The 17,391-nt window shown below is 41.2% G+C and overlaps 2 protein-coding genes across 2 annotated transcripts; both read left to right on the plus strand.

Annotated features, from left to right (window-relative positions):
• Positions 1-1,443, plus strand: cnr2 (cannabinoid receptor 2). The gene is made up of 2 exons (XM_085803349.1): positions 1-234; positions 355-1,443. The coding sequence occupies exons 1-2, from the start codon at positions 165-167 to the stop codon at positions 1,419-1,421; spliced, it is 1,137 nt and encodes a 378-aa protein (XP_085659475.1). The 5' UTR covers positions 1-164; the 3' UTR covers positions 1,422-1,443.
• Positions 1,444-3,850: 2,407 nt separating this feature from the next.
• Positions 3,851-15,589, plus strand: akirin1 (akirin 1). Its single transcript, XM_085802381.1, has 5 exons — positions 3,851-4,206; positions 12,082-12,228; positions 13,637-13,765; positions 14,906-14,977; positions 15,072-15,589. Exons 1-5 carry the CDS (start codon positions 4,002-4,004, stop codon positions 15,080-15,082), a joined length of 564 nt encoding a protein of 187 aa, XP_085658507.1. The 5' UTR covers positions 3,851-4,001; the 3' UTR covers positions 15,083-15,589.
• The last annotated feature ends 1,802 nt before the right edge of the window (positions 15,590-17,391 follow it).

A 17,391-nucleotide genomic window follows, 5' to 3' on the forward strand; every position in this document is an offset into this window, starting at 1 on the left:
TTTATTGCTGTATTTTATTTTGGTTAATGTTTCTTTGTTAAAATCTTGATGGATTCTTTCAGATGCCTTCATTATTGCCATGTCAAGTCAAACAACAACTTTAAATAATACTTTCATTTTCTAATCGCAATTTATCTTATTAGCCCAAAGGGGAAATAGTTCAAATGGAGGAATGGGGGATAACTGCTTCTTTAGGACCCACAGAAGCCAAAGAGAACAGCTCATCACCAATAGGTACGCAGTTTTTGGTAAATATTTTACCTTACTCCTTCATATTATTTATCAAATGAAATAAAGATGACAGTTGTAATTTCTTCTCACTTGTTGACACATAACCTGTGTTTTTCCTCCAAGCTGGCAGGTCTTGTGAGAATCTTGACTGCTACATGGTCTTGAGTATACCAGAGAAGACAGCCATCGGCTCCATCTGTTTCCTGGCAGGTCCTATCACACTATTTGAAAATGCTCTTGTGCTGGGTGTGATTGCTGCCACAGCATCTCTACGGCAGCGCCCCTCCTATCTGTTCATTGGCAGCCTTGCTCTGGCTGATGTCTTCGCCAGCTGCTTCTTCACCACCAGTTTCCTGGATTTCCACCTCTTTCGTCGCAGCGATGGCCCCACAGCCTACCTCTTCAAGTTGGGTGGCGTAACTATGGCATTCACCAGCTCAGTGGGGAGCTTACTGCTCACTGCTTTGGACCGCTACCTTTGCATCTACCAGGCCTCCAGCTATAAGTCACTGCTGACCCGCCAACGAGCCCTGCTGAGCCTTGTGGCCCTCTGGAGTACGACCATCTTTATCTCCTTCTTGCCCCTCATGGGCTGGAGGTGTCCCACAGGCCTTACTTCACCATGCTCACGCCTGTTTCCCTACATCAATTATAGCTATCTGGCTTGCTGGACCAGCTTCATCCTGGTGCTTCTTGCCCTTATTTTGGCAGCTTACGCTCTCATCCTGTGGAAAGCCCACCGGCATGAATCCTCCATGACCAGCCTCCAGGGAGCAGCAGGGTCAGGCCATGCCCGCATGAGGATGGACATCCGTCTGGCTCGTACCTTTGGTCTGATCCTGCTCATATTGGTGGGGTGTTGGCTCCCTGCACTTTCATTCATGTTAGCTGATGTCACTGTGATTCTGACACGCGCCCAACAGAGGGCCTTTGCCTTTTGCAGCACCCTCTGCCTGGTGAACTCTGCAGTAAATCCACTTCTGTACGCCCTACGCTGCAGAGAGCTAAGAGTTGCTCTGCAGCAGTTCCTACACAAGCTGTGCGAAACTGGGAGGTGTAAAACGTCTTCAGACTTAACCCCAGGACCAGCATCTAGAGAAGACAACAACCCTAATGAGCCCAGGACCAGCACCCACCTTGACTCAATCTCAGAAACGGTCAACGGTCAGCAGCTGAACAACAGAGAATGAAGGACGTGGAGAACTGAAATGAGAAAGTACAAAGAAGGAAAAAATGTCTAAGGAATGTTCATTGCAATGCATGGGTGGTGAAGATGGTGATTCAAATCAATATCACAGTACATTAAGAAATTGAATCAAATTCAGAATACAGTAGTAGCATCCATTATCATCAAAATAAGAGCTGGCATAACTATTGTGGCAAAAACTGAATCAGACTTAAATAGTGTTAGTATAAGTAATCAGAAACATGGGAGTTTATGAAATATAGGAAATATGTTGTGTTGTACATGCAATTATAACATCTATAAAACACTGATTGTGAGGAGAAAACGTTAAGCCTGAATATTAGTTTGTCACCATTACACAGTACTTTAATCACAATAATTATAGCACTGGGTATTTGTTAGGTTTTGGTTTACTGTTCACTAACATGGTGAGATTTCAGTGTATTTGCAAGCAGTACATGAGGGATTTTGTTTCTTATAATAACTAGGTCTGGATGGACTATTAGTAATATATTTCAGTGGAAATATCTATTTGTTTAGGTCAAGCAAAGGTTTAGTGTATATAGGGCTTTTTTAAGTGAGGTGATGTAATATGGCCATCTGACCCCTAACCTTTAACCTCTCTGTCACATGTCATTGCTTTAAAGCTCTCACCCCTATGAAATATTGTGTCCTCTGAACTGAACTGCTGACTTACCTTTTGAGTTTACAACGAGTTGTTCGTATGCTTGCTTATGTTTGAGTGTTCGTCACTGAGCGTGCAGGAACAGAGGATTCTGTGGGTTGCCTTTCCTATCTGCACATGAATGCCAGGACTCCACAAAAGCCCCATGCATGGGAGGATTTCACACAATGTTCACCACATGAATCCAAGCAGTGTGCTGAGGTAAATGAGGCACATGCCAGGAAGAGAAAATGAGCACAGACACTAGAACACTCTTTGTAACAGAGACAACCGGCAGCTGCAGTAAAGCACACTGACTTAAATTCACTGCTGCACATGGGGTTACATAGAGAATCACGTAGGTCTTGTAATGCTTGTTGACATAAGGTCAGTGGATGGTATTACCACGTTTCAACCCTTGTATCAACTGATTCAAAGTAATACTTGACCTTATCCTGTTTTCACTCTGTATGTGTTGGTTTTCAAGTAAATGTAATCAGTTTTACTCCTTTTGTCATCAATTCTAGCATTCTTGTGTTTGCAATTATATGCAAGTATCAGTATCAGTCATCTGAATGGATCTTTACTGCCAGGAGTGACTGGGCATACAAGATACAAGGAATTTGTGATGCTAAAATTCAGCGAAAATAAGATATAGGCTTACTGTTGGTCAAAAGCTTTAGAACACCTCCATTTATTCAACTTTATTTAAATTTACATCATTTATTGTCACTATAGAGTAAAAAATATTGGTTATTTCATAAATTATTTTCAAATACTTTTCAGTTTTTGGTAAAACCAACTTGTTTTTTGTTTCCATTTGGGGCTGTTTACTGCTTTTGTATTTCAATAAAAACCTGTAAAATTCAAAATTCAAAATTCAATTCAAAATTGTTTCCATAGATTGGATATGAGGAACAGATTGGGTGCAGTTGCAATGTTATGCACACAGCACAAAATACAACATAAAGGATTATGATAGGCAATCATTATTGATTTGATAACAGCAATGTTTGGGGGTACAGCTTATTTGTTTGGTTTTTTTGTATGTATTTTGAGATCTTTTAATGCAAATGAGAGAGTCAAACTGCATAACCTAAGGAACAATCGGCAGTAGAAACTGGATAAATAAATAAATAAATATACATATAGAAAAACCAATAACACACAGGCTACAGCTGAAGAAAACGGTTTAACTGCTTTTTCCATATCTGTTCAATAAATTATTCTTATACATTTTAATTATTTGAAACGTTTCAAGTGTGCTAAACGTTTTCGGCTATTATCCATAAATAATAAACTTCGTGTTGTTTGCAAGGGACGCACATACAAAAACGTGAGGTTGTCGGTTTTTCATAGACCGTAGGCTATGTAAGAACAAGTAGTAACACAACCTACTTTTGTGATGCAGATTAAAGACTAAAATCACTGGAGATCATTTGTAATCTACCTGAGTTACCTGACCACCAGACGTCTCGTGAACCCTCAATTTGAGTTCAGCGGAAAGCGATCAACAACAACAATAGGGTTGGACGTTGAGAAAACACGACGTAAATACGGTAGAGAAAATCACAAAAGCACATCTGATTCTAGTATTTATTTCATAGCACGTTAGAAAAAAGTATGAATTCGTAACAATTGTAATTCAAATAACTAGATAGTAATATAAAATGTTGTAAATATTTAAACACCCCCCTCCCTCCGAGTGGTAGGCTCTCCCATTGTGACGTTTTAAAAATTCAGAAGGCAGGCTCGGTCGTTGGCTCACCACTCAGAGAAGAAAACCCGTTGTTGTGGAGAGGAAGAAAGACCGAACACATTCGAGGAACGATAAACGCCTAAAGTACGACCGTTAAGCCCCAGTTTTTGCGGGTCGTTTTTTCTCCAATTTGTTTTGTTTCCCCGTTTTGTTTAGCTAACATGGCTTGTGGAGCTACGTTAAAACGGTCGATGGAGTTTGAGGCCCTCCTCAGTCCCCAGTCTCCCAAGCGGAGAAGGTGCAATCCACTACCGGGGACTCCTGGCACTCCGTCCCCGCAAAGATGCAACCTCCGTCCCCCCATCGACAGCCCAACGCACTCGATGTCCCCTCCGGCCTTAGGAGGCGAACACAGGCTCACTCCAGGTATGAGATTAAACCAGATTTGGCGTCTTTTTTTGCCTTTCAGGGTGGGTGTCATGGGGGAGGGGGTTTGGGTGGAGTGGATAGCTAGCTTGTTGAGAGAATCAGAATGGGGGTTGGAGGCTAAACGTTAGCCGACAGAGCTAACGACAGGAAGAAGAACGTCGTTGCTAAGTTCCCGACACAGATAATTTTACTTCTCATAATAAATCAGTAGACGCACAAGCGTAGAGGCGGCTGTGAAGGTATTTGTTGATGGCCTCTTTCCAGCCCATTGTAGTGTTGCATAGTTGACGGAGTTAACTTGAGGCTCATGTTAATTTGTTAATATAACAGAAGTTTTTGCTTAGTTAATTCACATACCACCTCGAACACTGGAAAAGTTGGATATTGCTATATTACTGCCATTATCAGGTCCACTTTATCAATCTGTAGCTTCGGTGCGGATTATGATGGCTCATAAATATATTGATATATTCAATTAAACATTAATTGAAAACTGGATTAAACAAAAGACCAGTCTCTGCTCTTAACACCTGGGTGACAGCCTTGTCTGTTGGCTTTCCTGCCAAGACAAATGGCATCACAGCAGCAGGCACATCTTTGCAGGCTGCTAATTAGGAACTGCCTGGGTAATGTCCCTTTGCTTCAGTGCCACAATTGTCCTGCATTGAGGTGGGGATTATCATTATGCACCATAACCATTTCTGTTCCTCTTCAGGCCCGGGAGGCATTGTTCATTTCCTTTATGTCTGTTCTCTCTCCACCATTGACTTGAAAATGCAGCTCCGCTGTGAGCTTGGACGGTGTGGGGCGCATACAACACTAGCTTCAGTACTCACAAGATAATTACCTAGATGTCTCCACAGCGAGCTAGTAGCTTATTGTATGTGCCAGTCACTGAGATCCGGCCAGCATGACAGCAGTGAGGCCTAATCCTTACACTTCTTGAATTCTAATTAATACAATTGCTGGACACAGTTGAATTTATTTGAGAAGATGATATGTGAGAGGAATAAAAGACAAAGAAAGCTCTACTTCCTGTGTCTGTAGCACAGCATACCATAACAGGGTTACCTCAAATGCATGTCAACTCTCTGTTAAACTTGTCTTTCATCTTCCCACCAAGTAAAAATAATTCCAATAACAATGAAGAAATCAAAAATACATAGGCCTATGCATTCCTCATAATCAGTTTTACAGGCATGTAACTGCTTGGAAAAGATATGTTATCATTTAGAAGTGTTACATCCCCCATAACTATCCAGTCACTGTGAGTTGAGCTGCGTGTCCCCTGCTCTACAAACTAGTTAACTCCAAAGAGGTTTAAATTTCCTTATTTCTAACTGTCATGAGTCAGGCAAGCTGTGTGCCTTAGAGACAGCATGCTCCCCTTATGTGCTCCTGGCTAAATTTGTCATTATTCATGGAAGATTTCCTTGCAGTGAGGGGGTAATATCATATACCTGAGAAAAGAAAGTATAATCTAACCTGTCAGTCAAGATAATTATCATTGGTACAAACTAGTGCACACAGTCCCAATTTGCACTGTGCCTTGCACATCGTTTTTCAAGACAAAGGGCCAAGCCTGGTCTGTTTTTTCTGGCTAAGCACAGTAAGAAAAATAAGCTTCATGGAGCACATTAGTGCAAGATGATCGGGGGAAATTTGAAGGTTTTACACATCTGCAAATAGTATGAACACAGAGCAGACAGACATTTGAAAAGCCAGCTCCATATTTCTGTGTAAAGGTATTATGGGACAGACTCCAACGCTGTTGCTACATGTCACACCTCTGATTCTGAAATGCTGGGGTCCTATCTAAATTCACACTCTGGGGGCATTGTGCCAGCTTTGTTAGATTAAGTGTAAATGGGGCATAATAGGGGCAGTGTAGTTGGACCCATTTATAAAAAGACCTTACTCCCAAAGAAAGCCAGGAAAGGTCTAATGACAGCATTGGCATACAAGCATAGAAGTAGATGTTCATGTCATCACAATTGGCTTCATGCTAAATGCATTTATTTATGCCTTTTGGGGAACGGTGAAAGTGTCACTGTGGTTAGCCAAAGTGTCATAATCTTTTCAGGAGCTTTTTTGTTTCCAAGAATGTGCAAGGCAGTTCCACATAGCTGCTAGGAGATGAAGACATATTTCTTTACTCCTGTCACTGCTCATGCTATTTTTGCAATCTGACTTACGTATTATGTCTAAAACAGAGGGGAGTTGCACTGTAGTTATGTTGCGTATTAGAATACAAAATCAATCATTAGGATTAGTTTATCTGAGCGGACTGAAGACTGAAGTTGCTTATCTTCACAGGGTTTTATGTCAATATAACAGGCCTTAAGTGTGCTCCATTTCTTTTAGACCCTGACGGCCTATCTGACTTAAAGCACAACAGCTGCAGGGGTGAAGTCGTGTAGATTTGTCTGCTGCAGACATGAGGTCGAGATACCAGGTATTATGCTCACCTTCATCCAGAAAGAGGCCCCTTGTGGGATTGGTGCTGTGAGCCTGCCTTTCTGCTGTGGTTTGCCAAGTGAAAGCAGTTTTGTATTTAGCAAAAGGTCAGCTGTCATCACGCCCACTGGTCTCTACCTACTCTAGCTTTCCAGCTAGTCAGATTTGCTCGTCGTTAGGAGGCCTGTGTGTGCAGCCCTAACACAGGGATATGAAAATATTGGGTAATTTCTTTCTTAGAGTAAACGGGATCACCCACTCTGTTCTGCTCTGCTTCCTTCTTATGATGCCAGCCTGGGCTTGTTCTCTGGTAAAATTCCCACAAATGACAGATGAGCCTGGTGTTTTCCTCGGATATGATATTGCTGAAAAGCTTGGCTGGCTGACTCTTCTGGTTTAGCTTGGACAGAAAGCTGCACAGGTTGTAATGCAGAACTAAAACCTATGTCCTGCTTCGTAAGTGTTCAATTATATGATGGGCTAAACATAGTCAATGGTGTGTGGTGATGAGGGTAAAAATGAAATCTGGACAAGACCCAGAAAGTCACCTATTACTAAGTAGCACTGTGCTATATGGCGTAAGCTAAATATACAAGTGATTTCATTTAGCAATAGCAATAGGTAGGAATAGTCTCCTCCAACCTTTTCTCTTGATACTGCTTAACAATATGATGCCCTCTTTTTCCCCCAAATTTAAATGTCCTTATCTTTCATTCTGTCTATCACTTGCTGTAGTTTCTGGAAATTTGATAATCTGTTGATAGATAAAATAACAAGCTCTGTCTTTGCTCTAGACATTAGCCTATATGAAACATGTTAGAGATACTATACAAGTGTGCATAATGTAGCAAGAGGTATGGGGGTTGCTATCATTTTCAAATGAAGATTTATTCCTCCAAAAATGTAATGTTGTAGTTTATGTAATAAGTAGAGGTGGGAAAGTGTCTAGTAAAAATATACCCCATTAGTGGATATTGGTTTTAAAGGTGAACAAAGACAAGCTCACAGATTTAAGACCACTTAATGCTACATTAGCCCCAACAGAATTCATCAATAATGTCTGGGAGACTGGAAATAATGTATTCTTCTGTGGGAAGGCAAGCGCAGTAGTGCATTACTGAGTTTGTATCTGTGATAGTAGTGTTCAGTCTTAAGACTTAAACCGACCCATAGTACATCAGAACCACTGTCGTGGCAGTTGTGACACTCGAAACCCCCCTCCCCCCTCAATCCTATAGAAGCGGAGGGTGAAATGAAATGAGTCAGCATTGTTTTCTCTCCCCCATGTCCCATCTATCTGGTCGATCTCCTGTCGTATTCACTGTTTGGCCTGTGCCTAAGCCTTTTTAGCCAAGGCTTTCTCCACTGTGTTCCCGTGGCTCCCGGAAGTCCTTGTGATTGATTACTTGGCCTGGTTGTTGCAGGGTCATTGTTGCCAAGCAACGCCCAGAGGTGAGCCACCAGTAGTTGGCAGAAACTGGAAGTGGCAGGCAGCGAGAGAGGGTTTTTTATGTGTCTGTCTTGAACACGGGAGTACTGATAATTGTGAATGTCTAACTGTGTCCCACCAGCTTAAGCCAGCAACATGAATTTATTACATTCACAATGCAGCTGTACTGTACATGTGTCATACAGGAGATAAACCTTCCATCCATTAGACTGATGTCTAAGACATGTCTGCATTTACAGACTTGAGATCTCTAATATGTGATTTAAGTTGTGTAACTGTTGTGTTTTATTAACACAAATTATGGAAATGCACAGAATTATGGATAACAGACAAAGTTAGTTTCTGAGTCAGGATGCTCTCTCTTGCCCACCTGCTTAGAGTCTTTGTTTTACCAACAATTACAATGAGTCCCAGATCTAATACAGGGTTTCCCCCAAACGAAAAGAGGAGATGGTAAAATCTGCAATACCCATTCCTTGTTCCCTGGCAATGACACCAAAAAACAAAAGACTACACTGCCAATGCCTGATGATGCACACACAAAAATCCCCACTATTGTATCCAAAACTATGAATGGGCTTAAAATACTACAGTATTATGGGATCTAATTTTGGGGGTGGGGTGGGGTCTCTCAATTACCCCCTATATTCTATTTAAGTTTTATGGCTGATGCCCTTTGCAGTGCAAACTGATCAAACTGCCAATTTAGGAATAAGCAGCTAGTGTACTACCCAACTAGTTAATTATAAAACTGCAGAGTACACATATAGATCAATATAATTAGTCTACTAATCAAATCCCATCATTTTCAATTTACCTGTGAAATATTTAAGACATTCTTTAGACAACCTACCTATCATAATTCCCCAGAGCTAAAGGAAACATCTTCACGTTTTGTTATGCTAGGTCTACATTCAATAAATAAGGGATAATGTATAGTTTGGAGGTTGTTATGGAGAAATAAACCCCGACAGGTTGTATGGAACATCCATCCTGAAGGGGTCGATGGACACACGTGTTACGATGTGTGCATTGTGTGTAGTGGTATCTGTCATAAACAAGAGATTAAAGCAGAAGTAAGCGATCCGGTCGTTCTTGTCAGCCGATGGAGTTAGCAGCCCCAGCCCTCGGCCTCATCATGGATCTATTGGTCCTCGTCCCTACGTCACCACATTCACGCGCATCCCTTGGCTGCACACACAGGCCTTCATGCCGTTCTCTCTCCTCATTGGATAAAGGTTGTAGGATACAAGAAGTTTTCTCCTCGGCTTACAGCAGAGCAGAGGGACTGACAGACCCGTGTTTCGGACCAAACACTCTATGTAAGTGATTGCTGTCGGAAGATATAACTATTTAAGACTTATATTAACACAAATATTCCGCTTACTTCTGCTTTAACTTGACTGTTTACGGGGTGCGTTTGTGTCGCTGAGTCACGGTGCCACCGAGACGAGAGGAGAGCTGTGACACCGCGGGTCAGAGGCTCTGATGCAGGTTTGGTTTCCAGCCACGATGGAAGGAGCCTCCACTCTCCCTGTAACAAGTTACACGTCATTTATCTAACATCACAATTAGTCTGAAGCTGTTTAATGACGGTAAAAATTAAACATATGGTAAATATCCTGCATAGTTTCTCTTTTCTGTGCTTCAGAGCAGCGTCCCTAGCAACGGTCTGTTATACTTGATGACGGTCATTATACACAAATAACGGACTGTAGAACGCAGCAATGGACCAATTTAGAGCTATTAAAAAACGGAGAATTGCAGCAAATCCTTAGACTTGAGTGAGGAGGCATAAACTGTGTATATTTGATTTTCTTTTTAAGTGAATGATTAATTTAATTTGTTGGTTTTTAATCCAGCTGTTAATCCTTGTCAGCTCGAGGTGGGGCCCCTTCTTGGGCTGGGAATGACGTTGACCACTGCAGTGACATAGCTCTATTAGAGTTAAGAGCCCAGTAGTAGCTAAACAAACAGTGCTTGTTGGGTTAGAGCTCTAACTGAAAACTTTTGGACGTCGCATGCAGCAAGAGGAAGGGTCTCAGTGAAGGTACCCATTTTAGTAATGCATAACCACATAAAACATGGCATGATAAGAGTAGGACGGAGGCATTGTTGTATTTGTACGAGTGCTTTCTGGTGCATGGATATGGCATAAGATGCTCACTATCCAAACAAACCAACTGGTGAGCCAGCTGAAGTGGCAATATGGCTAACTCTCCCCACCCAAGATAAATGAGGCACAGTCCTCAGATAGAGGTGTAACATGTATAGCAGCTTCACCTCCTGTGTGAATTGAGCAAGATAACGCCCCCTCCTCTACATTTGGTTATCAGCTTTTGTTGACGCAGTGGCGTTTTTTTTCCTAAAGTACTTTTTTGAACGTGAACTCCTTTAATCAAACATGTGTGGTGCAGTATGTGATCTGTATTTTGAGCATGTTTTGACACTGGACACAGTGGACAGCAAGGCAGTAGCGGAAACGGCTGTTGCGCCGAAACCACATTTTCCTGACCCATCATAGCTTTATGCACATGTTGTAGGCTACATTTAATGAATTTAAATCCATATGTCTGATTTTACATACTTCTTTATAAATCAGCTAAAAATGATAGGGCTGTAAGGAGCAATCGTTTTCATTGTCTGATTTAAACATAATTGTCTTGATTATTTATCATCTGTAAAACATCTGTGCCAGTCACAGTGGAGTTGTAGGTGACAATGTGTTTTAACCTGCTGTTATATTATGCTGCAGCTTCAATTACTAAGTCAGAATAATAAAGTATATTGTAATTGCAGTTTCTCTACATCCTGAATGTAACAGCAGATCTTAAGGGCATGCACTTCAGGAAGAAAGGAGGGACGATTATATATAGATCATATGAATGTTCATAATGTATTACACTTGTACCAATCATTGCTGGTTTTGCAGCGATTTTGCACAGATGTCATGTTTCTACACAAAACTGTACATCCACCAAATCTTTGAGAATCTGTCCATCCATTACACAGACTAGAAGAATAAGAAGCTTTTATTTGTAACAGCCTAGTGTAGAACTGATTTAAGTCACAGCTTATACCTGAGCCTTTTCACCAGCTGTAGATTGGCATGATGCCATCGCCATGAAAAAACCAAGGAAGAGAAGTGAAAGTAAAACAGTCACAAGATCACAGAGTGTGTTAACTCAGCTGTGTGTGTTTGCTACAGCTGTGGATGGTATGTTGATGCGAGACCTCTATTTCCTGTCAAAAATGTTTTGTTTTGGAATCCATTTTAGGTGACGGATAGCACAGAGGAAGTGCACATGTAGTTTATCTTAAAAACAGTGGATGATTACAGATTCCCGTAAAAGTCCCAGTTCTTCTTGGAATACGTTCAACATTGTATGAATGTAGTAATGGTGGGTGTGGAATTGGAAGCACATGCAATAAAGGTTGATTGTTAATTGTTTCATTCCTTCAATGAATCACTGACTGAACCAATATGTTTAAGTGAACAAGAACAAATACATGAATACCAGTGAAATCTGCTTACAGTCAGCAGGGTATGTACTAGTTACAGTAGTAATGAAATGGTTCAACAGTGTTTTTGGCCTTTTCATACTTAACTACATGGATGAATTTTAAGCTGTAGCCGTTACTGTTTGCTCTGACTTATTACTTGTAATGCCTCTTGTTTAATATTGCTGTGTGTGTGTGTCTCACTCACTGACTGAAGTCATAACAATTGGCTGAGAGGGATCATGTGACCACTGCAAAGCTAGAAAAGATATTCTGGTTAAAATCGTCTGTATGTTCCATGGTATCGGATCAGTGAACAGCCACTTGTGCTGACCAATTTGTGGTTCGGTACTCTGGACATATCTGAGGAATTTCTGATGATACAGCCCCAGATGGAACATGTGTAAGTGAGTGCCTTCTGTCCATTTTTGGTTTTTGACCTTCTTCCTGTTTGCTCCCTACAGAGCAGATTTTCCAGAACCTCCGTCAGGAGTACAGCCGGATCCAGAGGCGGCGGCAGCTGGAAGGGGCCTTCAACCAGACTGAGGCCTGTAGCTCCAGTGACGCCCCCAGCCCCAGTTCATCCCTTAACGCTCCCAGCTCCCCACCAGGTAGGAGAATTAAATGAGGACTGCACACAAATCCATACAGTTTTTTTCTTCTTTTTTAATCAGCTCTACAACTCTAGAGGCCATGATGATTATTAGTCCAACAACAGTTAAAAACAATGTAATTCATGCTGCCAGCCATGCTAACTTAAGTCTGAAGAGGCAGTTCACGCAAACCATAAATGGTAACTTGTTAGTGCATTAATGTTTTTGACTAGGCATGTCCATGGTTACCCTGGTACTCAAGTACCCGAGTAGGCAATCTGCTAATCGGTTACGAATTATTACCTGGTTAACCTAAGATAATCATGCCATGGTTCGGGTTTTTCGTATTGTTAAACAGTTTCGGATCAAGCAACGTGGTTTTTTGCTGTGTAGAAGCATTTTTGGATCGAACCTTGAACTTTCAAACCTTTTATAAGAATCTCTGGTGGTTTCCTTGGGGTAAGCCGTAGGAAGGGAGACGATAGGTATCATCAAGTCTGTTAGAAAATAGGCTTTCAGCCTTCAAACATTCTGAAACCTTCCGAGTTATTTCTGAGTTAAAATGTAGTGTGGACTAATAAAAAAAGCACCGCTAAGGGGTAAAAAAAAAAAAAAGTTTTCCCCTCCGAGGCAGCCGGGGCATAAATGCATTTATGAGTCATTCTATTTTTATTAAAGTAATCGGTTACTCGAGTAAGACCAGATTAGGGTACTCAGTTAGAAAATTACTGGAAATGCCCATGCCTAGTTTTGACAGTGTATTGCTGAAGTGAACGAGTCCCACTCCCTGTGGCACCGTCCGTATACTGGCTTCTCATTGTCTATAGCTTGTCTCTGTTGATCAACATCCCCATAGACTGGTCTGCTCCTCATTGCAAGCAAATCTGTACAGCAGTAACAGTGGTGCAGTTTGATGCGTCGGGCACAGTGTTGTAGTCGAGGTGTGACATGTAACCCAACTCTTAGGCCTGCAGATTCCTGTGCCTCTCTCCTTTTACTCGTACCAGTGCGGTCTCATACATCACACTGACTGGACTGTTGCTAACTCGGCCCCTTTCTGTCTGCGACGGCTGTTAAACCTTCATCCTTGCCCTGCCATCCTTGCCTGTGATTTAGAAACATTTTAGTCCAGCCAGCACATAGCAGACCTTATAGACCACTGGGTAATGAATCACCTCACTAAAGGCGGCTCCAGGTGTGCTGTAACGGACACATTGATGAGAGTCAGAGAAAGGGACAACATTAGTGCCGCATTTGTCCTGCAGAGCTGAGGGACAACAGAGACCAGGAGCTGTAAATGTGCACCTGGCCGAGCGCCTATTTCTGGAGAGAGGACACTTCAGTCTAGGTGACTTATCATTGCACAGGAGAGGTTGGTAATTCTGCTCTTTTTTTTTTAAAGCTGATCTGGTTTTATGTTTCATAGGTGCCTCAAGGAAGGACCAGCCTTCGTTCACACTGAGGCAGGTGAGCTACCTCTGTGAGCGCCTGCTCAAAGATCACGAGGAGAAGATCCGGGAGGAGTACGAACAGATCCTTAACACAAAACTTGCAGGTAAAAATCATTCTTGTTTTTGAAATGAATAAAAACTATAAAAACCCCATTTCTTTTCAATAGTGACATTTTACCTGGTCCCATTGTTTTATATCCAACAGTGCAAATCAGTTCAAGTGTCACAGTAATGAGAAACATCCGTCTCCTTATACTTGGAGAATCTTTTCACATCACAACCGATAACTTGCTGTGCTGGCATCCGTGGTTTGCTCTGGGTTTATATGAGCTTCCAAATGCCAAGACTGTAAATGGGCAGAGAATGAATTATGGCAGTGGGAGAGAACAAGTCCCATAAAATAAGTCATAATTCTCTTGGCCTCTGAAGCAAAACTGTGTTTATTGATGGTATGTCCACATTAAGCCAGTTACATTAAGAGAAACATCTTTTTCTGTCTCTTCATGCCCTCTGTCTGCACTAAGCTAATGTCCTGTAGCCTACAGGGAGTTTTATAATCTGTAATTGTATAGGCATATCTAATTTGCAACCAACCTGTTAACATTTAATGCCTTTCTGTTATTGTCAATTGTGTTACATTAAGAGAAAACATATTTTTCTGTGTCTTCATGCCCTCTGTCTGCACTAAGCTAATGTCCTGACCCAGTAACAGAATCTGTCCAAAATGGTCTCTGGAGAGTGTAAAATGTCCATTCTGATCTCTCACTAAGTTGTATTTTGGTAGATTCTGTCAGATGAGCACAGCAACTTTACGATGACTGCTGGACAAGAGAATTCATGAGCTGCAATTGTTCTGTTTTCTGACCACAGAAAACAAAACGACATGAATAAGGAACCACTGTATATCATGGGCGTGGTTGTGTAGGTCAGCACAGGGAGTAGGAGGAGGCTGATGATAGGTTTACCTTACGAGATACTGACTATGAAGTGTCGTCTTGTTGTTTGTCAAGTGAAAAGTAAATTAAGGGAAAGATTTATTAGTACTCCTTCCTGTTGTCCACATGTTCCAGTGTGGACAGAGATCTGTACAAATAGACCTGCTAACACCGATGTAGATGCAAGTTATTCTGACAAAAAACAGTTTTGATAGTTAGTCATGGACATGCACTCAGTCCTCTGCTCCATCTGGTGTTTGAATCTACAGCACGAAGCCTCACCCCATCTTCTTCTTCCTCTTCTTCTAGAACAATATGAATCTTTTGTGAAATTTACACAAGACCAGATCATGCGAAGATACGGAGCCCGGCCTGCTAGTTGTAAGTACTGTGCTGTCAACTTTTTTTGTTCATTTGTTGCCGAGTTGAAAAGCATCATCTGGTGGTCTAACATCAATCATTTCATGTGTTTCAGATGTCTCCTGAACTCATGTGGATCAGATCCCAGCTTCCTCCCACAAAATGGCTGCTCTTCCACTGCCCAACCCCCTCCACTTGATTTTCATTTTACTCCCCTATTTTTTTCCCCCTCCATTTCAAACCGTTTGGGTGCCATGGTTTATCCAGTTTTTAATTCAAAAGTTGATTTCTTACTTCAAAACTATTGCTGCTGGCCAAAAGTTAGAATCTGAGAGATAAACTATGTATGAAGCCCGCCCTTTTTGCCCCTTCTCCTTGTTGATATGCTCTTTCTTAAAATCCTGACTAAAGCAGATCTGTGTCAAATCTCTTGCCGGTGCTGTAGAAAAAGCTTATTGGCTCATATGATCATTCTGTATAACCTTCCAGCAGCTGTATTTAATGGCTCCTGCTTCTCACGTTGTCCCACATTTCTTTCCCTCCCACCTCGATCCTACTCCCTCCTCACAACTCTTTACCCGAGAACGTGGATTTTTCTCCCTTTTGAAAAAAATAAAAGTTCTGTGATTAAAATCTGTTGTCTGGTGTGTTTGAGTTAAATTAAACTCTGTATTTTTAGCAATTTGGGTAATGGCAAAAACAACATAAACACATGGTCAGTTGTGGTTTTGATTCTGGAGGTTTTGATTGTATCATGTATTTCATCAGTCTGCTCAGACATATTGGTGCTAAAGATGTTCACATCTACATTTTTTTTATAATCACTTTGAACACTTTCTTTCCATTTCATTCTACAGGTATGGATTCAAAGTTGATTCTTGGCTTGAAAGCAATTCAAAACAATCTTACCAAGAATTGATGTGGTTCATTATCAGAAAATCCAACTTCTGTTAAAAAGTCAAATACTTCCTTGATCTAGATTCCTCCACATGAAATATTTTCTACTTTTCATCTGGTTTATAAACCTTTTTTTATATAATGAAACAGACATTACACATTTTACATGAAAGACCCTAATGGAGAACTACATGAACAAAACAACCCAACACCATATTTACTATTACTGCATACCCCCTCCAAAATGATGGCAGACTCTGCCAGGTTGCTTTGGACATTTCATTTCATATTTATTCCATTCATGGATACATGCATACATTACATGATTACATATGTTAACTTCATTTTTTTTCCTTTATCTACATAACACCATAAATGAAAAGGAGCAGGAAGAAGAAAAATGTATACCCGCCCCTTTCTATTGTAATAATTACATTAGCTTAGATACCATCAACACCAATACCACACACTATTCAGATAACTAAAAATGAGGAAACGTATAATAACAAAAACAAAAAACCCCAGCAATGAACACGAGTCTATCTTTTAACTTTCAACTCATATAAACTTATTTTAGCTTTTTCTTTTTCCCCTTCTTTTTCTCTTTATCCTCCATTGTTTATTCTTGCAATCAAGTCTACTAAAGAAGCAGTCTTTGTTTTGACTTCAAGACATTACTGCGTAGGCTTTTTATTTATAATATTTTAAAAGATCTTATTCACATTTTATAGAAACTACTCTAATTTTGAGCAGATGCTCTCTGGATGGATTGTGGTTATGGGTAGAAGTTATTTTTGAGTAAAAATGGTTGTTTTCTCTAAGGAGTTCTGGCCCAGGTTCGTTGTAATGACAAGAGTTGATTTAATCTCATAAGCACAGTTTAGTTTTTGATAAACCATTTCCTCTTTACAAACAGTATGTATATGTAGCCTACAGGGAGTTTAATAGTCTGTAATTGTATAGGCATATCTGTTTTGCAACCAACCTGTTAACATTTAATGCCTTTCTGTTATTGTCAATTGTGGGCTCTAGTGACACCTCGTGGAAGACGTGAGGTACTACAGCATTATCATAAAAGTGGAAGTAAGGCCTCAGTGCACACCTTGCTGCACTACTGATTTTCAGTGTTTAGTCTGTTTGAATATACTGTGTGACTCTTAAGATCAGAGATGATTGCTTACATTGATTCAGCCCCCGGGCTGAGTGGGTGGGTGGGGGAGGGGTGGATGGCCCACAGTGAAGCTGCTCCTCAGGATAATGAGGACCTATAGTGTCCGTGACGTCAGCCACCCCCAGGTGTGCTGCTGGGAAGGGAGGGGACAGGTAGCTGCTCTGTTGTCGCGGTGACTTGCCACACAGCAGCAGACAGCTTCTGAGAGCAGTGGACAGTGTGTGGGCTGGAGTGGGAGGCTTCAGAGGTTTGTTTGGACCGGGGAAGGAAGTTTCTCGCAGGAAAAAGCAATGAAAGGACTATAATTATCTCTGAGTGAGGTTTTTTTTCTTTCATTTATTTATATCGCGGACAGTCTCGCGGGGAC

The sequence above is a fragment of the Trachurus japonicus genome, chromosome 16 (assembly GCF_045865225.1).
Source record: "Trachurus japonicus isolate A0001 chromosome 16, Traja_1.0".
In the NCBI taxonomy this organism is placed as follows: domain Eukaryota; kingdom Metazoa; phylum Chordata; class Actinopteri; order Carangiformes; family Carangidae; genus Trachurus; species Trachurus japonicus.

Coding starts and splice junctions, on each gene's coding strand:
- cnr2 (XM_085803349.1), top strand. CDS start 165: ATGGAGGAATGGGGGATAACTGCTTCTTTAGGACCCACAGAAGCCAAA. Junction 235..354: donor GAACAGCTCATCACCAATAG/GTACGCAGTTTT, acceptor TTTTCCTCCAAG/CTGGCAGGTCTTGTGAGAAT.
- akirin1 (XM_085802381.1), top strand. CDS start 4,002: ATGGCTTGTGGAGCTACGTTAAAACGGTCGATGGAGTTTGAGGCCCTC. Junction 4,207..12,081: donor CGAACACAGGCTCACTCCAG/GTATGAGATTAA, acceptor TGCTCCCTACAG/AGCAGATTTTCCAGAACCTC. Junction 13,766..14,905: donor CCTTAACACAAAACTTGCAG/GTAAAAATCATT, acceptor CTCTTCTTCTAG/AACAATATGAATCTTTTGTG.